This window comes from Rousettus aegyptiacus, unplaced genomic scaffold (genome assembly GCF_014176215.1).
Source record: "Rousettus aegyptiacus isolate mRouAeg1 unplaced genomic scaffold, mRouAeg1.p scaffold_m13_p_3, whole genome shotgun sequence".
Taxonomy (NCBI): domain Eukaryota; kingdom Metazoa; phylum Chordata; class Mammalia; order Chiroptera; family Pteropodidae; genus Rousettus; species Rousettus aegyptiacus.
In genome coordinates, this window is record NW_023416306.1 from 167,261,366 (window position 1) to 167,283,873 (window position 22,508).

Here is a 22,508-nt window from a genome sequence, read left to right on the forward strand (position 1 = left end):
AGGATCCCCAGGGTAGGACAATCGAGTACCTGGTGGCTCTCCCCAGGGATGCCGTCTTCGGCCTCCCTCTGCCGGGGGTCCTCTGGGGCGGCTGGTGCAGCGGGTTCCGAGGCTGGGTGGGCCCCCTCCGCACCCCCGTGCACATAGAGCTCATGGACAGTGGCCTGCGGGAGCTCCTTGCTGGGCCCCGAGAAGCTGCAGCTGCTCTGGGAGGCCTCGGCCTCCTCCTGCCCCTCTCCGGGCCCCCGGTCACACAGGTAGCCCTCTGCTTCTTCGAGCTCCAACTCTTCGTTTTTCAAATCCTCTGAGCCTTCTGCGTAAGCCTCCAACACGGCGGCCAGGGGAACCTCGTAATGCGGGTAGTAGAAAAGGTCGTGCGGGATGACGGAAATCTTGGAGAGGGGTGGGGAGGGTCTGAAGTCCAGGCCTTCTTCGCTGTGACTCCTCAGGGTCTCCAAGCTGACACTGCTGCTTGGCGGGCTGGAAGGCAACTCTCGGCCAAGCCCCTGGGGGCTTTCGGCCTCCGCATCTTCCTCGCCAGCCCGGCGACGCGGGGACTTCCGCTTTGCCTTCTCATATACCTCTGGCTTTTTATTCACTGGTGCATCCTCTGGGGCCAAAGAATAGCCTTGGTCTTCTTGTTCCAGACCCACGGAAGGCCCGTGCCTGCCAGGTGTCGCTGGGGGCTCGTCTGGCTCTTCCTTTTTGTGGGTAGATTTACTCCTCCTTTTACCCAGTTTCTCAGCGGGTTCCTCCACAACCTCATCCTCAGCAGGTTTTTTCTTGGGAGGTGAAGAAACCTCATTGAAAGCCTGGCTGGTCGAGGCAAAGTCTACCAGGTCGCTGCTAAGTTTAGAGGCTTTTAATGGTATGCATTCAAAATAGTCTTCTTTATCCATAACTTCTACAGTCAGCAACTTAACCTTGATCTCTAAGGACTCGGCCATAACGGTGTCCTCCCCAAGGGGTGAAAGGGGACGACTTTCTTCCTCCTGGATGGCTGCCTTCTCCAATTTCTCCAATGTCCCATCCCAGGAGGGAGAACTCTGGGAAGTCTGAGAATTATTGATCTTACCATCAGCCAAGGAAACATCACCTAAGGCCTCGTCAGAGGCTACTTCCGGCATCTTTGGGGCTTCCTCTTTTGGCTTTTCCTCGGCAATCGTGACAGCCAGATCATGTTCATCTTGCTTCAACAACTCCTTTGTTTGTCTCGGACTCCCTTCAAAGCCGAAGTCTGGACTATAGAAAGGGTCTTTACTGCAGGAAGCATCCTTGTACGTGTCAGACTCAAAGTGCACGGTCTTCTTGATTGGCAGGGAGTTGGACCTCCGGCTGTCTTTTCTGGATGATAAGATGGAATATTCTGGAGACGGCTCACTGATGCTGCTGGTCTTACCTGAGACCCCCTGAAGGACATGGTCGATGACCTGGTGGATGACCTCGGTGGAACTGTCTGACAGCGCATGGCTCGAAACGCCACCCAGATGGGATTCCTTCATGCTCTCAGATTTGTCACAGACAAAGACTTTGGAGGGTGGCGGGTGGTGGCTGGTGTCGTGGCTAACGGTGTAGGCACGCTCCCCGCTCTCAGTGAGAAAGAAGACCGTGCTCTCCTGTTCAGAAGGTGTTTCTTTGATGCGTACAAAGGTGGATTCGATCGGGACTTCTTTATCCGAATCCGCAAAATCCTCCTGCACAGAAACACAGGGAAACGCAAGATCGGAAGAACGTTTAAGTAGAACATGTATTCTCCTCCTCAAAAAACAAAAACTGAAGAAGAAAGAGCCATTTCAGAACTAACGCCAAGTGTTCTGATTAAGGTGTAGATGGTTGAAATGACTATCGCTCCTGCCGAGGCATGAAAACACCAGATAAATTAAAAATAGGGTTTAAAAAAAAAACTATGGATGCAAAAAAGTCTCAATGAACTAAACTCTAGAGAAGGTCAAGCCCTTCCTAAGTGAGCAGAGATTGGCAGCCACTTCATCCCTGCAGGGCACTGCCTCGTGTGGGTGTGGGTGGCATGAGAGCTGACCTACCTGAAATGAGGAAAAACCGGCCAAATCTGTATTGATTGTGTGGGCTGGTAGGAGGTTGAATCTAGAAGGGCCCCAAATGCAAAACCAATTCTCCTTATATGCTAAACCTCCCCTATGGGGACTTCTGTTGAGTTAGAAGCAGCTGTGGGCAGGGCTGTAAAGCAGAGAGTGATCTCGGTGGGATTGCAGTAGTTAGCTCCCAACGCATAGGTGAAGAGAGTGGGTTGATCTTATCTGAATATTACTTGAAACCAGAAAGCTGAAATTTAAAAAAGCTGCAACATATCCCTTATTAACTCCTGAGAAGGCCAAAATGATTAGCTCCTCATTGTAAGTCCCTGTTTCACAAAGGGCTACATTCTCGGAGGAAAAAATGTCATCTACCTCAGTCTCTACTGTTCCTTTGTACACCAGGTGTGGCATAAAACAAACAAACAAAAATTTCAAGATATCAAGAAACAGGAGAACGATGAGCCCCATAATCAAGAGAAACAATAGTCATTAGAAGTAGATCCAACTAAGACCCAGGGTTAGAACAACCAAACAAAGACTCTAAAATACCTATTTAACCCACATTACAAGAAATATAAAGGTACTTTGGGCTGAAGGGAAATGATCACAGATGTAAGCCTGGATCTGAAGGAGGAAATGAAAAGTACCTGAAATGGTCAATATATGGTCAATATAAAATACTTCAAAGTTTTCTTAAAAAGCCTCCTGACTGTTTAAAGCCTAAATAATACCAAAATGTTGGAGATTAAAACATATATAGGAGTAAATTAAATGACAATAATAGAACAAAAGAATGGAAAGGAAATTAGTAGAATTAAATTATTGCATATATAAAAATATAAAAAATTTGCATTTTACTTGAAATGATATTACAGTAATTCAAGGTAGATGGCAGTATGTTCAAGACGAGTATTATAATCCCTAGAACAACTACTGAAAAGATAAAACAAGGAGATGTGGCTACGAAGTCAGTAGAAGAGCTAAAATGGAAACCAAAGAATAATCGAATAATCCAAAAAAAGTTAGGAAGGACAAAGGAAGCACAGCATAGAGAGGACCAATGGAAAATAATAATCAAGATGGTAAATTGAATCTCTATAAATGGATGAAAAACACACTAATTAAATGATACACTAATTCTTGTCAGAATGGATAAAAAACATGACCTGACTAGACGCTGTATGTAACAGACGTGTTTAAATATTAGCACATGCATACTGAGAGGAAAAAGATGAAAAAAGACATATCATGCAAACATCATGAGGAAGCTTATAGTATGGCTACATTCCTATCAGACGAAGCACATGGCAAGACAAAGAAAGAAATTGCAAAAAAATAAAACAAGTCATCAGAAAGGTACAACAGTCCTAAATGTTAATGCATTTACGGCATAGCTTCAATATACGGAAAACCAACAGAACTGAGAAATAAATCCGCAGTCATAAGTTGAAGATCTTTAACATTTCTCCCTCACACTAATTAATAAGAAAAGCAGAAAAAAAACCCAGTATGTTTATAGAATATGAGAACAGCATATTAACCAACTCAACTTAATTGATATTTAAAGAATGTTAATTCCTTCATTGCACAAGAGACATTCTTTTCAAGTGCACATGGTGCATTTAACCAAAATAAGCCATATGTCGGGCCATAAGACTAGGCACAATGTCTGGTACACAGATGTCCAGGGCTTAATGGCTGTTTATTGAAATGAACTCGGTTCAGCTAAATTGTTAAGGAACAGTTCAATGGGTGTCTAGATTACGTGTCATCTGTAGTCCCCTGGGGATGCGAACAGACTGTTCTGCAGTGACACCCTGCGTCCTGTGCATCAGGATGCCTTTCTCCAGGTATCACACCTTGCTCACCCTCCCATTGCCCTGCCCTAGTCTCTGATCTCAGTATGGGGGAGATCCAAGTGTCAGATTTGCTGAATCCTGGCTGTGACCTTGACTTACATACCATAAGTTTTAGTTGACTTCAAACTCTGCCTTCGTTTTAAGGGCTTAGGGCTAATAAAAGCCATGGTACCTAGTAGCTCAGAATTTAGTACTGAGCTAGGAAAATTAAAAATATTATTTCATATAATATCACATAATATTATATAAAACATACATATTATTATTTCAAAATAATAACAATCACCACCATTTGCTGAGCATAGCTATTGTACCAGGCACAGGAGTAGCTACTTTACACATCTATTTATTCTTCATACAACTCTGAAGTGTGGGTACTATTTACCTTTTACAGATGACAACTCATATTAGACATGTATCAGAGAGATTAAGCAAGCCGCTCGGGGTCCCACAGCTCCAAGCAGCAGAACTGACATCCCAGCCCATGGAATTCCTGCTTCTAAATCGCCCTGGGAAGTGATCTGTGGTACAGGGACCGATGGAACACACACAGACACACACGTGCACACACACACACACGCACGCACGCACACACACACGCACACACACACACACACACATGCATACGCACACACGCGGGTAGGGACTGGAATGAAACCACGGCATGAGAGGACCCAGCCTGAGTCTCTCTCAGTTTTACATGGGGTCTCGGTTTCAGCCTCATGTTTGTAAGGGATCTAAGAGCTGGAACTTTGGAACCACAGAGACCTGGGGTCACAGAGCTCTGTCCTCGGTGGCTGTGTGACCCTGGAGAGAGCTGAGAGCTTTACGCCTCCGAGTGCCTGTATTCTCATCTATAAAATGCGGACCACAACGCTGAGCCACATCGGACCGTAGGAGTGGCGGTCGCCCTGGGGACACACGCAGGGCAGGTACCCGACCACCTCCAGCTGAAAGAGCAGCCCCGCTCCCTCAGTGAGCATTAGCTCTTACGCTTACTTTTTTTCTGTCTATTACTCATAACTACTTGAAGTTATAATGTGTTTGCCGGTTCTTAACCGTTCTCTCTCTTAGGACAAAGCTGCACAGGGTAAGGAACTCATCCCTCTAGTTCACTGCTGAGACCTGCCCCAGCCAGCAGTAGGTGTTCAATAAATTACCTACGAATCTAGCGAAGGGCTTTTCTTATTGTTGTTCCTGTTATCACTATTATCATCTCAGGGGTGTGCATGGGTTGGGTGGAGGTTCGACGAAGCCATGACAACCCCTCGAAAGGTCTGATTCTGCCAACAAAACAAAACAAAACAAAACAAAAACAAAACCTGTCTCCAAGTACAGTGTGGGATTCCAAAAATAAAAAGGTGTGTTTTGAAAGGTCGTCATCTCTTATCTTTTTTTGCACTCTGATAAAATCCAGTAAACTACTAAAAGGTTCTATCTAACATCTAAAAAATCATGCAGCCTGTCCGTATCACACGTGAGCTTCTTTTCCAATCTTAATAAAGTTTGCCAGAAATGTGACTGTCCAATTTCCCGTGCTTTTAAATGTAATACATGTTGTACACGATTCTGAAACTAACCTGTGGCAACGCTTAAGGCACTTGAGATAAGTTTTGATACTTAGTGCTCATCACATGGAGCGACACAGTCCAAGCCCAGCTTTGTCTGATGGCCAGCTAATGAAAATGTACAGTTTCTGAATGAAAGGCAAGAAAAAGAGACATACGGCTTCCACCTCCGGGAAATGTTCTAGAAACTGTGCCACGTAGGTCACGATGGATTGCTCGTCCGGCGTGTCGACCATGATGTCTGTTAAGAGAGACGCAGGCATTAGAAGAGCACACAAACACGCCCTCCTGAAGTGGGATCGCGGGACGCTCGATGGGGAAGGAGTCCACGGGCCACTGAGATTTTTTCTCTTTATTTATTATACTTGAGGACATTGAGGCCCAGAGAGGGGAATCATTTGACTGAGGGCTCACAGCTGGCTGATGAATAGAGGAGCTGGGATATCGGGATGTAGAATCCAAACCCCTGCTGCTCGAGATGGTTCATTACTCTGTCTAAGTCCCTCCACTGCTAGCGGCCAGCTAGCTGCCTGTCAGCTCCATCGGCAAGACGGGTGAACCAGGACCCTTACTCACTGCTGGAGGGAGTCCCAAACTAGCCTAATCCATGTGAAAGCAAACAGAGACAGACAAGTGCCTTCAAAAGGTGTGTCCTTTCCAACTCTGTCATTCCGCTGATGGGACCTGGTCTCGAAGGCATGCTGATATTTATTCAATAAGATGGTCAGTGTGATGTTATATATGAACATGATTATTTCAGAAACAACCTCAAGGTCCACTACTAGTAGAAGAGCTAACTAAATCTTGGTATGCCCACGAGATGGGCCATTATGCGGCCAATAAAAATATCTAATGAAAACATTATAGCAACATGCAGAATACGTATCTCATAATTATAATATTAAGTTTAAAAAAAAAGTAAGCGACAAAACCATACATACACCAAATGATCCCAAATGTAAAAAATTTGTAATTAGATGAACGGAAAAATGATCTCAGTGGTAGGAATGTAGGAGCTATAAAAACGTCTTCATTGGATTTTTCTCAATTTTCCAAATTTTCTACCTGGATGGCATGTGTTACACACGTAATAGTAATTATTAACAAGGAAGAAAGAGGGAGACTCACGCTACCTTCTGGTTCTAGCAGCCTGGGAATGTGAAGGGCGTCGCGCGCAATGCTGAACGCCTTCTCGAGGTTCTCCCGCATGGAGTCCTGCAGGGCCTGCTTCATGTCCACCAGGCTGGGGTCAATGGCCTTGATCACAGCCAGGAACGCCAGCCCGCTCCTCCAGCTGCCCGCGAAGTCCTGCACCGCCACGCCATACCTGAGGAAAAGCAGCAATGCCGCTCGGTGACGACACTCGGTGATAAGGACGTCGGCGGGGAGCAGCCTCGCGGGCCTCCGCACGGGGCCGGGGCTGCTGACCTCGCAGGGCGAGGACACCCTGGGCCCTGAGACCGAGGAGAGCTACATTGAACCATCATATTTGTATTTCTGGACAGACAGAAGAGGAAGGTCTGCATTGTCCAAGGAGGCAAAATAGGACTCTGTCTTCCCCAATTCCCAGATATAGAAAGGAGCAATTTTTCACATTGTTCCTCTTATCAGTGATACTCAGAACATAGCAAACTAGGATGTGCCGTGCAATGCAATGGAGCCAGGAGACCTGGGTTCACAGCCGGCTGCCCCCTCTGTACTCTGGCCCTGAGGCCTTGGGCAAGTCACGCACCCCTCCACGCCTCAGACTCCTCAACGACACAACGGGAATCCTCTCGCTGGGACCTCTCAGAGGCCGTTATGGAGAAGTATTAGGTTAAACCCACGAGAACAACTAATGTGCAACGTAGACAGCTCTGACGTTGGCATAGGGCCAGTAATTCAGCCGCAGACCTGATTCGGATCGTACCAGTTCCATTTTCATGGGGTGGGAGGGGGCGTGGTACCGGGACGTTTTATCACCAGTACAGAATCCTGTAGCCACCATAAACAGACAACCAGAAGAACGGCTGCATCACCCCAAAGACACCTCCTCTTCCTTAGGGACCCTCACTCCTGGCAACGAGCTCTCTCTTGGTCAATTTCTCTTAAACAATGCACGATGACCCTTCAGGTTAATCGATTCTATCAGGCTCCACCCCTCAGTCGAAACCCCAAAGACCCGGCCTCTCTTCCATCTTTCACTCCCATCTACTAGGGAGAAGGGATCTGATGTTCCCTAAGTGCTTTCCGCGCGCTGGCACCGGGCCGGGCACTTTCGCGGGGTTCGTGGCATCGCATCCCAACCACCCCGTGAGGCAGCGAATGGTAAGTTACCATCTCGCAGGTGTGGCCAGCAGGGAACGTGGGTCCCAGGACCTCGCGCAGTCTGTACGTGGCAGAGCTGAGGTGGCCCTGAGTGTGTGTGGCTCTCACCACCGATGGCCTGGCTTTCTCCCCAGGGGCTGTCAGCCGCTGCCCGTAAGGGGCCTGGGACCAAAATGCTGAGAGGCCTCGCCCGCTGGCACGGGCTCAGACGGGCGGCCAGAAACTTCGCCGCAGTTCAACCGTCTGTTAGGCGAAGGCCTGACTCTGATACGTCCCAGGCTTCGTTGTTGTTCGTTTTTAAGTAGGTGCAGGCTAAAAGAAACCCCGAGCCTTCATGACAAATATGTATATGTTACTAGGATCCAAGAGACAGCCTGCTGCAGGGTTCACACGGTGGCAGCCCCTACGATGCGTACTCAGATCCCCTCATCGGCTTTCTCCAAACCAAACGTTGTGTGAATACAGTTTTCTGTGCATGAACATTGAAAAGTATAATGTTCCCCGTCCTGATAGTCTACACGGAGTGACAGGCACATAGCCGGCACGCGCCTCAGCAAGTGTCAAGGCCCCCTTCCTTCACCTCCGCCCTCCGCCCTCCTCCCGGCGGCCGGATGGGGCTACGGCGACCGACGGGCGCTGTGCCTTACTTCCGCGTTTTCCTCTGCACCCACGCCAGCAGGGTCCTGATGGCCCTCCTCTGGTCTTTCACAGACACTGCCGCGCTCCGCTCTGCGGTGGGCGTGGGGGGGAAGGAGGAGTCGGAGTCCGTGCCCCCCGAGCCGGGTGACAGGCTGGAAGACGGCGAGTTTCTGCTGAGGTTGACCGTGAGCTCCTTAATCTGGAAAACAAAACAAAACAAAACAAAACGGCCTTTCAGATCCCAGAGACAGACGCATCTGACCCGCGGCCACATGGAGCCTGGCTGGAGGGACCAACTCATGTAGAACTGGTTCTGCGGATAGGGAGAATCCACTTCCCCATGGCCGTGTGTCAGGGGGACGGGGCGGTGCCCACGATGGCCTGACTGCGTTACGCAGCTTGACCCTTCACAGGGAAGGTCATCTCTTCCAGGAGTCTCTCTAGCTCTAGCCAGACAAGGTCTTCGCAACCCGATCGCGCCTGCCCTTCCTCTCTCCCTATCCTCCCAGGATGCATCGCACTGTTCAAGTCCCACTGCCTATGTTCAGCCTGGTCCTGCTGCCTGGATGTCACGCCCCTCCATCGCTGGATGCCTGGCTACTCAAAACGTAGCTCCTCTCATGCGGCGCTTGGGAGAAATGCAGAAGCCCGGGCACCGCCCCAGACCTCCTGGAATCAGAATCTGCATTTCAGTACCACCCCCGGGCGATTCGTATGCATGGTCAAGTCTGAGAAGCACTGCTGTCGCACACTCCTACTCATCCTTCAAAACCCAGCTCTGGAGTCACTTCCTGCAGGAAGTTCTCCTCACTCTCCCCATCCCCAGAGGGAGTTGCCTGCGTGGTGCTGTTACAACACTCTGCTCACGCCTGGATCACGGCCTGTGCCAGAGTTCTGTAACATGGGCAGAAACTCGGCAGACATTTGCTAAGCGAATGAATGAAGATTTGGGGTGGGTTTCAGGCCTTGACTTTGTATACATTTCCAGCATCTATCAGGGACTTCAACGATAAACATCGGGAACTGAAGCCTGCCTGTCACAGTCCAGTCGACAAAGGCTTTCCCACATGGCACCTCCTGGTGATCACTGCACATTCCGCACAGATGTAGGAACCGAGGCTCAGAGAGCCTTTGGTTTCTTAAGTTCAAGGCTCCTGTAGGACTTGATCTGTTGTGTCTGACCCTTGTTTGTGCTCATTCTTCTCTGAAACACAGGCACTGAGCCCTAAACCCTGGCACATCACGTCCACAAAGACCGTTTTCATCCTCGACAATGAAATAATGAGCCACAATGTTCTATTTCAAAAGAAGGGGGTTTTAGAGGATGAATGTCAGCTCACTCCCTCTCATTCGAGGAAAATAACTGGAATGCAATTTTAAATGCCACCTTCATATGCCAGCCACGGATCCTGTCCTTCCTCTGTAAAATCTGCATTTCCAAATAGAGGCTGAAGTTGCTGAGGATGGAAAAAGAAGGTCTCACCTGTCACAAATGCCTCTTCCTAGAGCTATCTTTTGCACAGACTCTTCAACTGTCTCTGGAGAACATGAGTCATTTTAGGAAAGTAACTCTACCGAGTTCAATTTTTCATGGAAGTATTTCCCCAGTTCTGGTGACACTTCAGAATAAAATAATTTTTCCAAGTAAACGTTTAACTCTTTAAGTCCCGAGAGGATGGACAGACTCTTCTGGAGAACAGAGCTCCCACCATGTTTTAAATCACAGAGACTCAAATCTCTAGCAACCAGAGTCCTCACGTTCTTTTTCACAAAACAGAGAAGTCAAAATTGGTCAGAAACGAAATCTCACTGTTTCCCTTGATCTGGCCCCACTCTGTTCTGCCGGCCCTACGCAGACGAAAGAGAGATCGTTACCGCGTCACGGAAAGGAAGTGATTTTACCTGGAAAAAGAGGATTATGTTCCATATCAGCCCAAGAACCAAGGAGGGGTTGCCGTCTGCTATTTCCGCCGCGTCGATGCTAACCAGCTTTACCTGCAGAGATGCAATTGACGAGCTTAGTGGGGGCAGCCGAGCAGGTTGGAACAGCCCGTTTTCCGACGCCCTCACGTTCCTCTTTCTCACCTGTGCCGGTCGGTGCTGCCCAAAGCCACCTCTCGGGGGCTCTTAGCATGCAAAAGTGTTTTTAATAAGCACATACATAGCACCTACCACACAGACACCAGGCTGAGCTCCCTACAAGGACTAACTCAGTCTGTCCTCACAAGAACCCACAGTGTCAGAACTTCTAGCAGGTGTATGATTCAGGTGAGGAAGTGCCAGAGGAGTCAAAGGTACCATGCCCGGTCGGGTCTCAGGCATTCTTTTCCAAAGACGGGTTATAAGTGCCCACCAAGTCCGCCTGCACACTGCACTAACGCCACCCAACCTGCGGATTTAACATGTCTTTGGACGAACACAGAGCCCGATATCAGCAATCGTGGACCGTGATGAGAAAGATAATTATCCGTTGCTGTTAAGAAATGCCGTGATGGGAGAAGGCTGATACCGGAGTTTCTGCATCATTACAAAATATCCCACTGATTGGTTAAAATGTGCCCATTTGAGAAACCTCCTTAGGAGATTATCTACTTATTTAACTAGGTTCTGACTACAGGATGATGCTCTGAGCAAATCCCTAAGGCACTAGCTCTCAAAGTGTGGTCTCTGGATTGATCTCCTGGGAACTCTTTAGAAAAGCAAATTCACCCCCAGAACAACTACATCAGCAACTCTGGGAGTGGAGCCATAATCTGCATTTTAAGGAGCACTCAGGTTTGAGGACCATTGCCCTAAGTCATTTTATTCTGCAAACAAAATCTGTACAGAGTACAGAGATCCAGGGTCTGCAATCTCCTATAAAGGGACAGAGAGTAAATATTTAAGACTTTGCAGGCCACAGCTGTCTGGGCTGCATTTTCTTCTTCTTTGTTCTTTACAACCATTTACAAATATAAAATCCATTTTTCAGGGAGAAAAGAGGAGAAAAACAGTTAGTTCCAGTAAGCTTTCAAATTCACCCTGCGGAACTGGGCAGGGAAACTTGGGACAGAAAACTGCAGGCCTCACACGAACGCCCGCCTCTCCCTCTCCGTAAGGGCTTTTAAAAACGTTTGACGCCGGTCTCTGATCCCATCGGTCCTATCGGTTTCTGACAACAGGATTCAGCAGAGCCTGGGCTTTTCTAAGGGAGGGAGAGAGTGAGAGACGTTCCCTGGCGCGCAGTGTTTGCAGGCTGATGCCGAGAGTGTAATTCAGACAGCGGAGCTCATCGCAGGCAGGCCGGAGCGAGGGAGGATGCCGTCGGTACTGCGAACGACGTGGCCGATCACGTTTAGGTCCCATGTTCTGCCCACGTTCCTCATAGCCACATGTCCCAGTAACGAGTCACCTGTGACGTGTGCCCTGCTGGCCTCTGCTCTGACAGCCCCTCCGTCTCTGTGGCTCGCTGGACACATCACAGCGCGGGGCACTGGAGCAGTGAGCCACGCTGATTGCCCCTGGAGGGGAAGCCCAGCGCAGCCCCCTGAGCCGGGTCCACAGAAAGCGTCCCGAAGGGAGAGAATGAAATGACAGAGCCGCCTTGCAGAGATGCCATGAGCAGGAGGCAGCACTGTCCCGGGAGAGCAGAGGGACGCAGTGCCTGGCGGAGGGGAGGCGGTGACTGCAGGTGCTCCAGGTCGCCAGGGAGCAGGTATTCCCGGGGACCTTGCCTGGGGTGCCCAGCCACCGTGGGGCTCTTCACGGCGAAGAGACAACGAACAGCCAGACATCGGCCAGAAGTTTCAGGGACACTGTACTCCTCCTCCTCTTGCTCCTAACCTGGCTGTTTTTGTCACACTGATGGCGAGTGGACCACGTGGCTCAGGGGAGTGGTCCTTCTCCCCCTCTGGCTGCCACATCGAGCGTGGGGCAGTGATAATGGTCATCGCAGTAATGTCTGCGGAGCCTGACTTCCTGCCGAGTGGTTTTCACAGCGTTAGTTCGTTTAATGCTCATAACACATCCATTTCACAGATGAGGATGCGGAGGCTCAGAGGTGGGAGGTCACAGCGTTGGTCCTGTGCGGCGGCCAGTCTCTGAGGATGGACGGAACGCTGTGCTGGGATGCACATGGCCGGCCGTACCTAACAGCACCCGAATCCTGGAGCAAACGGGACCTGGACGCCCGCCCCTCCTGGAGCCTGCTTGGCAGTGATCACCTAGTTCTGGGCACTTCTTTGGCTCCGCACAGCATCTGTGATCTCTCCACCCTCGAACTGGGTCAGGGGACACGAAGGGACCAGCAGGGAGAAGGACAGAGACCACATCTGAAACATGTGTTTCCTCCTGTTTCCCACGTAAAGTGTACAACTCAGGGGTCTTTACTGTATTCATGGATACGCACAAGTGTCACCTCAGTCAATTTCACCTCACAAAGAGACGCCAGACTCTGTGGCTATGACTCCCCCCGATTCCCCACCCCCGCAGCCCTAAGCCTCCACCAATTCACTGTCAGACTCCAGAGAGCTCCTCATCCTGGTCATCTCACAGGAAAAGAACCGTAGATTAAATGGTCCCTAGTGTCTGGCATCTTGGATGATGTTGGCGAGGCTTATCCGTGCTATAGGCCACACTTCCTCCTTGTTAAGGGCTGAATAACATTCCATTTTATAAACACACTGCATGCGGGTTCTCCATCTGGGTTGCTTCTACCCTTTGGCTGTTATAAACGACACTGCTAGGAACCATTTTATCCTTTTTGGCCACCACCATCTGAAGTCCTTCCTACGTCTGGAGCTTCCCCCACACATGGGAGGCAGAGCCCAGCTCCCTCTTCAAAACCCCAAAGTGCTCCCCTGACCTCCCGCAGGTGAGATGTGGGCGGGGACCCAGGCTTGGCAGCCCAGACCACTGAATCTAAACAGGCAACACTGAGTTCATTCCAGGGGCTGTGGGTGGGGACAGGGGTGTCCTTCTCTCGGAGGCAGTGGGGACAGTGCAGTGGTAGCTATGCCCACACGGATCCTTGGATTAGGAGTGTGGGGTGCTCTGTGGTGATCCTGGCATCTCTGGGTTCCAACCCCGATTCCCAGCTTTTAAGTCACCCTGTGGGCTACTCAGCAGGCTTTCGACAGATCCTTTTTCTGCTTCGGTCGGCCAATCAGCCTCTGTTGCTTACCACCAAGACCCCCAAAAGAATCTCATTTTACAGCAAAGTTTTCCCGTATGTGCTGACGCGCCAGGCGAGCGGCCGCGTTCCCACCCAGATTGACCGGCGACGCTTAACGAAAGGGGCGAGCTGGACATCGCGCCCCTCCCTGTAGGGCCGTCCATTCCTATCTCTGAAGGACATGAAGCAGAGTTCAAAACACAGAAAAAAGCTAATTTAAGCCTAGAGAGTGACGGCAAAGAGTAATTTTCCCCGACTCATTTAACCCCCTTTTCTGCTTTGCTTCTCCCACATTCTGAATCCTAAGAGGAAGTTTCACACTCTGACTTGGCGGATCCTAAAGATCTGACAGCCAGTCGACCGTCCCGCCTTTCTCACGACTGGGTGTCCCCTGGGTTTTTTTTTTTGTCCTGATGGAGATGGAGGCAGGGACGGGGTCAGGGGCTGTGCTCCCAACTGATGGATTAGCGGAGCGACTTGCGTTAAGTTTAAACTTAGTTTAATTTGACCATTTTAGCAGGGCCCGCTTTACACGCCTGTCCTGTGGCCAGCACTGAACTTCCAATGACACCTGTGCCGTCACAGGAAAGGCCTGCGTGAACGAGATGCGCTTCGGATACTCACATTGCTATCTTCCAGAAACTTGAGTGCTTTCGCTATGTTGTTCAGCCGAAAGATGCGGTGGGACGAGGATTTGTACTCATGCAGCTGTGACATAAAACAGAGCAAAGCGAGAAGTTAAACCGACACAGGCCCTCAAACTCCCCGGGGTGCTGCAGGTTGGCTTATCTTCTTCTTTCCCATTTTCACATTAATCTCCAGAGAAAGGGGCTCACAGCTGAAACCCGCCCCTTATTTATGGTTCCTGGGACTTCACTCAGTTGAGCTGGTGAACGGGGGACCCAGGGGTTAAACAAGGGACAGATTTGTCAGGTTTTTCTCTCTGACCCAGCTCCTGGCGTTTGATAATTCCTCCCTCCTCCAGAGCCCTCAGTGACATGTTCTCCTCGCTGCGCTGATGGTTTCTGTCAGGGCAGGGAGCCCCGGCTGGAAGCATCACCGCACAGCTGCTAAATCATCTGTCTAGGCCCTCCCTGGGGCAGCAGATGCTCCTGCCGTGCAAAAGCTCTGTGAACAGTCATCCCAGAGAGAGAGAGAGAGACGGACAGACACCGACAGGCAGAGAGACAGACACGGAGATACAGAGAGACAGACCCAGAGAGGGACAGAGATATTAAGACAGACAGAGGAAGAGACAGACAGAGAGACAGAGACAGACACAGAGATACAGAGACAGAGAGACAGACCCAGAGAGGGACAGAGATATTAACACAGACAGACAGACAGACAGAGACAGACACAGAGAGACAGAGAGACAGACCCAGAGAGGGACAGAGATATTAACACAGACAGACAGACAGACAGACAGACAGACAGAGGGCAGAGCGGGACGTGCTTGCAGAAGCTACACCCTGACACTGTCAGCTGGACACCCTGGGGGCACCCTCAGAATGAACATCCTGAACCGAAGCTCGCGGTGCCCCTCTGGGTGGGCGGCTCACACCGCACGGCGAACCAGCGGGCGTCACTCCCACCTGGTGTGAGCTGCCGGCCAGGCTCACGGGTCCCTCAGGCAAGTCGGACACTGCCTCCGGAGCAGGCTTTCTCAACGGCGGCACGGCTGGCATTGTGGCCAGATCACTGCACCGCCCAGGGGACGTCTGGCAATGTCTAGAGATATGTTTGGGTGTCACGCCTGGGGGAACCCCTGGCATCCAGCGGGTGGAGACCAAGGACGCTGGAAAACACCCGGCAGTGCACGGGACGGCCCGCACCCCAAAGAAGCCCCCGGCCCAGAAGCCCGGCTCTGCGGGAGGACGAGCCGCGCACCGCAAACACACGTGCCACGTGACGAGGTCTGGCCGAGTGGAACGAACCTCGGGAGTGACTGGTTCCATTCGACTCCCATCATACTTATAAGAAGTTTCTAGAAGTCGCCAGGTCTAGTGTCAGCCCCAGGATGGATGACAGGATGCGGTTGTGAGGTGCCTTTCTCCTGCACCTTCCTGACTCTCAGCTACCGTTCTGGTTACTACGATGGCTGGCCAGCTAAACACTAATGTTCCAGTTCCCACCTGTAGCCTAACAGACTCGCAGAAAACACTGGTCGTGCATCCATTTACTTACTAGAGCATATTTTCTAAAAAAAAAAAAAAAAAAAATCCTGCTGAGTGATGCATGATTGTATCAGGCTCAGTCACTGAGAAAGGAATGTCGCCCTTCGAAGTTTCTCGTCACAGGACTTACGCGCAGCCAGGTACGTACGCACGCATACAGCTCCGCACTGAAAGGAAACCGTCGGCACGGTTTTTCTTTGTGTTTGACTTCTTCCCGACCCTTCTGTGACGTACGTACCAGATTCTTCCCCGACAGGACTTCTAACAGAGCCATTAGGATTTTGCCATCTTGTATATCGATGAATAAATCATTAACTTCTAGAGGCGGGTGGCACTGTGGAAGCAGGAGAAAGAAACCAGCTGATTAGCGACCAGCCGGCCAGTGGCCTGTGTAACCTACAGAACTGCCTCCGAGCTGCAGGCGTCACTCAGGAGAAAACTTCCGGACACCCCCATCTGTCCACAGGCGGCAAGGTCCATCCAGGGAGGGAGCAAGCCCAGCAACGCCTGGGGGTGATGCCCAGACAGCGGGTGCCCTGGGGAGCTGTGGAGGACACAGTGTCCTAGGCCCCGTCGAACAAATGACCCTTGGGGACCCTTCTAACTTGAGATCTCAGATCCCAAAACCACGTTACATCGTGTGTCTCCTTGAGGGGAGAGAGAAACAGCATGCCTTGGTTACAGCCTTCCACAGGATACAATTGGTCTAGAAGGAGGGCTCACTGGCGCAAGCCCCTCGCGTCAGACTTCGGGACGCTGAGGCTCAAAGAGCTCCGCGTTGGGATGAGTCAGCCCTCTGGTACAGTCCCATATCCCCAACAGGACACACTGGCTGACCACGAGCCCAGCGTGGATTCACATCGCGATGGCACGACCTTGGGCCAGCTACCCCTGGGCCTGGCTCCAGGGGTCGGCAGGGCTCCCCCACTCCAACACTGCTCAGTCTCCAGGTGTGCACCTTCCTGAGGTGCCGGCTGTCACTTCGTCAACGTTTAGTCCAGCTGTGGAGAAGAGGCACCCTTGGCAGAGGAAGCCGGAAAGGTGACCTGCATGTGCCAGCTGGCGGGGAGGGAGCAGAGGGGCATGGGCACACGGCTGGCCTGCTGAACGCTGGGTGGTGGCCTGAGGGCGAGAGGATCTTTTCTCCCACCTCCGAGTTTGCAGATCTATCAGGAACTCAAATCAGAGAGGCTGATTTATATGTATATGTTGATGTATATTTATACATTTAAGTACAAATTAATACAGATTCATCACACCAAATCACACTAGTTAAAATTGTACAGAAAAAGTGAATCAATGGACTGTTACTGCCTCTTTCCCCCCAAAAAGGCCACGCTTGCTGAGATAAACCAACGATATTTCAAGATGCACTTTTCACCTGTGCCACTAGGAAGCAAAGGGGTGAGTCACACTTGAGCTGAGATCCAGGCTCTCCCCTCAACGGACTTGGCCTTGGGCATTTTCCTTAACCCCCCTGAGTTTGAGTGTCCTCAGCTCCAAGGTCAGGTTAGGAACCTGACCCACCTCAGAGGATGGGACCTGAAATGACTTGAGATCATGCAGGCATAGCACCTGCCTTCCAGTTAAACCGCTTTACTATTAAGCGGCTTCTTTCCTGCAGAGTCTTGGGGTGCCCTCTGTCGTCGGGCATTTCATCCAGGGGGTGCACGCCTCATGGCTGTCAAGCTGAAAGGGAGGTGTCTGGAGCTGGTGGCTCTCCGCGGGGGACGGCCCCCCGAAGCGCTCTCTCTCCGCCTCACTCCCTGCTCTTCCCGGGCTCCCTGGGTCAGTAAATGGCACCCTCAGCCCCAGTCCCCCCAGGTTCTTCCCACTCCCTGGGGAAAAGGCAGCTCTCCACCCAGGACCCGGATGGGAAGGGCTGGAACCACACCAGGTTTCCTCCCTGAGCCCAGACCTGGAGAGCCCAGCGGCCTAGAGGAGCTGACGCTGGGCCATGTCCACCAGGGTTAGCTGGGCGTGGCCTGGAGCCCACGGGGTCAGCTGCAACTCGTCAGTCAGAGGCTCCAGTGTGGGGACCTGCAAACTGGGCTTCACAGACCCCTGGGCTTCAGCAGAGCAGCTGCAGGGTGGCCCAGGGGGGCCGAGGGACAGTCAGGTAAAGGGCTGATCCACTGAACTTCCTTTGTCACTGAGGCCTTTGTTTAGGGTTCCCGTAAGAATTTGCCTGAAGAAGGTTTCTATTGACTAAAGCTTGATAATAAGTCTTTTAGTGCATATGGTTAGGAGTTACTGCAACAGGATCTAGGGGAATGGGGTCTAGAAATGTGAGTTTTAAATAGGCCCCCACCCCAGCACGAATTCTGTTTACCTTTTGGGATAGGGGCCTGGGGTAACAGTAGAACAGTTAGGCTGGGTGCTCTCGGCTCCTGCGTATAATGAAAGGGGGTGTTCACGGAAGAGGCAGAATTAGAAGGGGGAGCTGGGGGTGGCAGAACCAGCCAGGGACCCAGGTAAGGAGAGGCCGCTGGGTCTGGGGCCGAGGCCCAGGCACTCTTTTTCTTGGGGAAGGCCTTGCTCCCAGGACAGCCTCAGAGGGCCTGTGTTTTCTTTCTTTAGCAAGAAAGAAGGCATTTCCTTAGCTCTTGTATGAGCCCCCCTGAGCCCCAGAGAGTCAAAATACAGGACGATCCTACCCACAGGAGCACAGAAAAGGGCTCTGCTTCAAGGGCCACAGGGACTCTGAACCAAAAGGCAAATTGTATTTTCTTCGCAAAGTCCCACAGCTCCCGGGGCACATTCCAGGCCGAGCTCGAGGGCATCGGGTTACGGATGGAGACTCTTATCCCTGCTCATTGCGGGGGCAGGAGGCAGAAATCATGAGACCCAAACGAAACACCCCGACGGAGGAACTTCTGGTCGCCAGCCCCGACGTGGCCAAGCCCGGCATTGGACTTGAACCTGGAGCAGAGTTTCCACTGCCAGTGTCTGTTGCAGCGGCGGCACTTGGGGGGGGCGGGGGGAGGACGGGGCGTGGGCGGGAAGCAGGGGCCTTGGCCTCACTCCATCCTGAGACGGCAGGAGGAGAAATTGAAACCGCGCCAGTGAAAACACTCCAGGGGCCCCGGCCGTGCCGTGGGCTTCGGGAGACTGGTATGGCCGGGTAAACAGCCCCCCCAGGGCTTTCTTCATGATGTAACTCCTTCGGTAAATTAAGGAATTCTTCCAGAAGCCAGAGCCTCAGTAAATATTTCTGACAGCCTTCAAATTGCAGTTAAGCCCGATTCCCGGAGGAGTTCCAGGGTTTCCTTTACATGAAAGGTTGTTCTTGAAAGTCTCGAGGTTGGAAACGTGGCCGTTAATTTTGCCCCGTTTATTAGGCATCAGATTCAGGTGCTGTCTGATTTATCTGCAGAGTGGGCGCTACCCACCCACCTGCCCGGCAGAAGGAGCCCGGAGCCCGGCTGAGGAGAAAAGCCTGAGGTGATAAATGCTGAGAGAGGCTCCTGTGGGGAGGTGGGTGAGTGCGTGGGTATTTGCTGTGTTATCCACTGTACTTCCAGTATTTATTTTTTAATTAAAAAAGAGAGAAAGAGAGAAAGAGAGAGAGAGAGAGAGAGAGAGAGAGAGAGAGAGAGAGAAAGAGAAAGAAAGAAAAGAAAGAAAGAAAGAGAAAGAGAGAAAGAAAGAGAGAGAGAGAGAGAAAGAAAGAAAAAGAAAGAAAGACAGACAGACAGACGCCATGTCTATGTTCCGTCCACCAGGAGGGATTTCCAGATACCTTGACACACATCGGGCATTAATTTAGGAGTTCGGTGAACTCAGGTTTGGGAAACGGCTTTCCTTTTTTTTTTCTCCTCCAGAAAAAAACACTTCACTTTATGAGCCCTGCCGAAAATGCATCCCTAGTCAAAACAACTGGCAAATGATTTATAACACTTCATCCATGACGTGCAGTCTCCCCCAAGGGGTCGAGGAGACTCCTGGGCCAAGTGTAACCCATTCTACAGGTGGGGGACAGAGGTGTGGGTGGCCGAGTTCTGCTCGGGAAATACCACAGGCCTAACAGTCAACTACGTGAATTCGAATGTCGGTCCAGATTTCCCCTTCCTAAAAACCACATTTATTTTCTCTGCTTTCGAGTTATTTCAACGATTTCCTCTAAGAACCTTCTTTTGGGTTAACCATAAGAACAGTCAATAGTGGCCCTGTAACTTTTAAGAGGACAGGAGACGATATGCCTACACTAACTAAAGTGGGGTACTTGATTACCTCAAGGTTTAAAATGAAATGAGAAGGCTGGCCGGGTCTATTTGGAGAACCATGCAGTGGAATTTCAGAAGTGAGAATTGAAGTGAGTAAAATGAAATCTTGGTAAATCAGCTTTCTTATAAAGAGAAAAAGAATCCCGCCCGCCCCACCCCACACCTGCAGCCCCAGGCAATGCAGAATGTTCCACTGCAGGTCAAGGGTTAACCTGGCAGATAAAGAGGCCTGGGAGGTCGCACTTGAGCTATCCATCACTTTGCATCCCTGCCCGCATCCCTGCCCCTCTGCCGCTCATCCTTTGGTCGGCTCCCCTGGAGGAGCTGGTGAGGCTGCTTTTGTTTCAGAGGGTGCCTGCCTGAGAAGCTTGCAGACAAAATGCTATTCAAAACTACCTGGCCAGAGAATGTTAGACAGAAAGAAAAAGGGGAAAAGAAGGGCCACAAAGTTAACTCTGCAGGAGCAGCCACGGGAAGAGCTTCCTTGTTGGTTGTGGGATGCAGGAAGCCATTAAGCCTATTTCCTTATTCACAGCAGGAGGGGCCGGGTAATGATGTCATCACGGGGATTAAAGGAGGCATGTGATGCATTAAGCAGGATGCCCGGTGCACCAGAACAGGCCGGTAATGTTGCTGATCAATAGCATCATTATGTGATTCACAAGGGGATCTGGCTTTGTCAAGGCTGCAAGAGTTCTTGCATAAATCAGTATAAATACCTACAAATGGCTCTTAAGGAGAGCTGCCCCTACCCCCTTCTGGAAGTCAAGATTCCCCCTGGCCCCTGCCCACAGAAGTGTTTGGGCTGTTCAATGATGAATGTCTTCGAACTCTTGTTCATCATTCCTGTTTAAAGATAGACTTCTCCATCCCCAAATGGACTGACGACCCCAAGGGGATATAACTGTGCCTTACTCACCTCTGCATCTCTGGCACTGAGCTTGAGAACCGGCAGTGAGAAGGCACTCAATGGATGTGTAAACGAATGAATGAACACACAACCACAACAACAACAGAGCCGGAACTTCCCCTCAGCGCACTGCCTCAGTTACGATGAGCCCAGCAGCTACCACACACCCTCGGGCCCTGCTTACCTTCTCCAGGTGTAGATTTATCCATCGCGTGAAGGTCCTCTTCTGCACATTTTCCCTCTCGACTGAAAACAAACAAACAAACAGACAAACAAACAAACGCTATCAGCTAGGCGAAAAAGAAACGTGCACAATCCCGCTTGCCAAGGGGAATTCTGGAGATGGAGACAGAGCCACGGAGGGTCCCACAGGTGAACAGGAGAAGGGAGGGCGCGGGGCTGCGGGGCACCCGGAGCCCGTCTTCCCCACTCCCGGGCACCCGAAATAGATTAAACACCCACGCATTCAGGCACATCGAACGAAATGTTGTACACACCTAATGTGAGCATTTGGGCATTTGACTCTCCAGCCTAAGGTGAGTCAAACGGGAAGATAACCCAGCAGAACCGCAGGCGCAGGTGCGGCACCTGCCGGCAGCAGTGGTGGGGCCGAGGCGTGGCGACTGGAATTGGGAAGGAGCCTCCGGAATGTGCCAGAACGTGGTGGCAAGGGTTTGACCAACTCTGGGGTCGGATTCAACCCTGTCGTCTCCCAGCTTCCTGTCCTTGGGGCCGGTCCCCGTCCCCATGTCTGGCGTGGTCACTTCCGGGCTGCCGCCAGATACCTGCCGTCCTGCACGTCAGCTCAGCACAATGCTTGATCACTTTTTTTTCCCCTTGGCCGCTATTATTTTTACAGTCAGGAGGCACTTGACCCCCTCCAGGAAGGGAGAGATCTGTGGGTGTCATGCCCCAAAGCCACCGTGACCCAGGACATAAACCAGACACGGATCCCTTCTCTCAGGGGACGGCACTTCCCAAACAGCTTTCTTAGGAAAGATTTTTCCTTTTCAAGGGAACGGCCATCTACCCGGCACTAATTTGCGTCTCAGACGCTTTGTTTCCATTAATCTTGAAACCCGACAACATCACTTGCGGAGTAGAAATTATTACTCTACGGATGAACAAAATGGGGCTCAGAGAGGTACCATGACTTGCCCAGGGCACCTGCCAGAGAGAGGCAGAGGTCTGTCTGCCCACCCATGCCCCACCCCGCGTCACTGTCCTGGAAAGCGAGCGTTCGGGTTTGAATCGGAGTTCTTCCAATTACGGCAAAGACACCTGCAGTAGAACTGATAATGCGTCAAACACAGGCACCGAGCACTCTGTGTGGCAGGCGCCCACCTAGGCACGCTACCTGCATTCACTAATTTCATCCTTGCTGCCACCCTCGGATGGGAAACTGGGGCACCTGCCCAAGGTCCCACAGTGCTGAGGTTATCGCTCCAATGTACGGATGGAGAAACCGAGGGCCGGACGGCGAGTAAGCAGTACATTTCAGTCTCGGATTCTGTGCTTTCCCCACTCCCTCCTGAGCTCTGCGGCATGAGCTGGCTTGGTGCCCTGGGGCCCGCAGGGAGCTTCCGTGATGGGTGGCGGTGCCAGCACCGGGGTCG

The 22,508-nt window shown here is 51.2% G+C and overlaps 1 protein-coding gene across 5 annotated transcripts in view; it reads right to left on the minus strand.

The window, feature by feature from the left end:
* The window catches only part of CLMN (calmin), a 99,108-nt gene that overhangs the window by 20,343 nt on the left and 56,257 nt on the right, over window positions 1–22,508 (minus strand). For 4 of the 5 annotated variants that reach the window (XM_016155978.2, XM_016155959.2, XM_016155977.2 and 1 more), the window contains exons 2-9: window positions 21,077–21,138; window positions 15,995–16,090; window positions 14,204–14,287; window positions 10,330–10,422; window positions 8,436–8,626; window positions 6,615–6,808; window positions 5,640–5,722; window positions 30–1,694 (exon numbers count right to left, since the gene is read on the minus strand). In XM_016155978.2, coding sequence (XP_016011464.2) covers window positions 30–1,694; window positions 5,640–5,722; window positions 6,615–6,808; window positions 8,436–8,626; window positions 10,330–10,422; window positions 14,204–14,287; window positions 15,995–16,090; window positions 21,077–21,138 — 2,468 coding nt within the window. Of the gene's footprint in view, window positions 1–29; window positions 1,695–5,639; window positions 5,723–6,614; window positions 6,809–8,435; window positions 8,627–10,329; window positions 10,423–14,203; window positions 14,288–15,994; window positions 16,091–21,076; window positions 21,139–21,480; window positions 22,063–22,508 lie in introns of those variants that run through there. The other variant, XM_016155995.2, reaches the window with a different exon arrangement.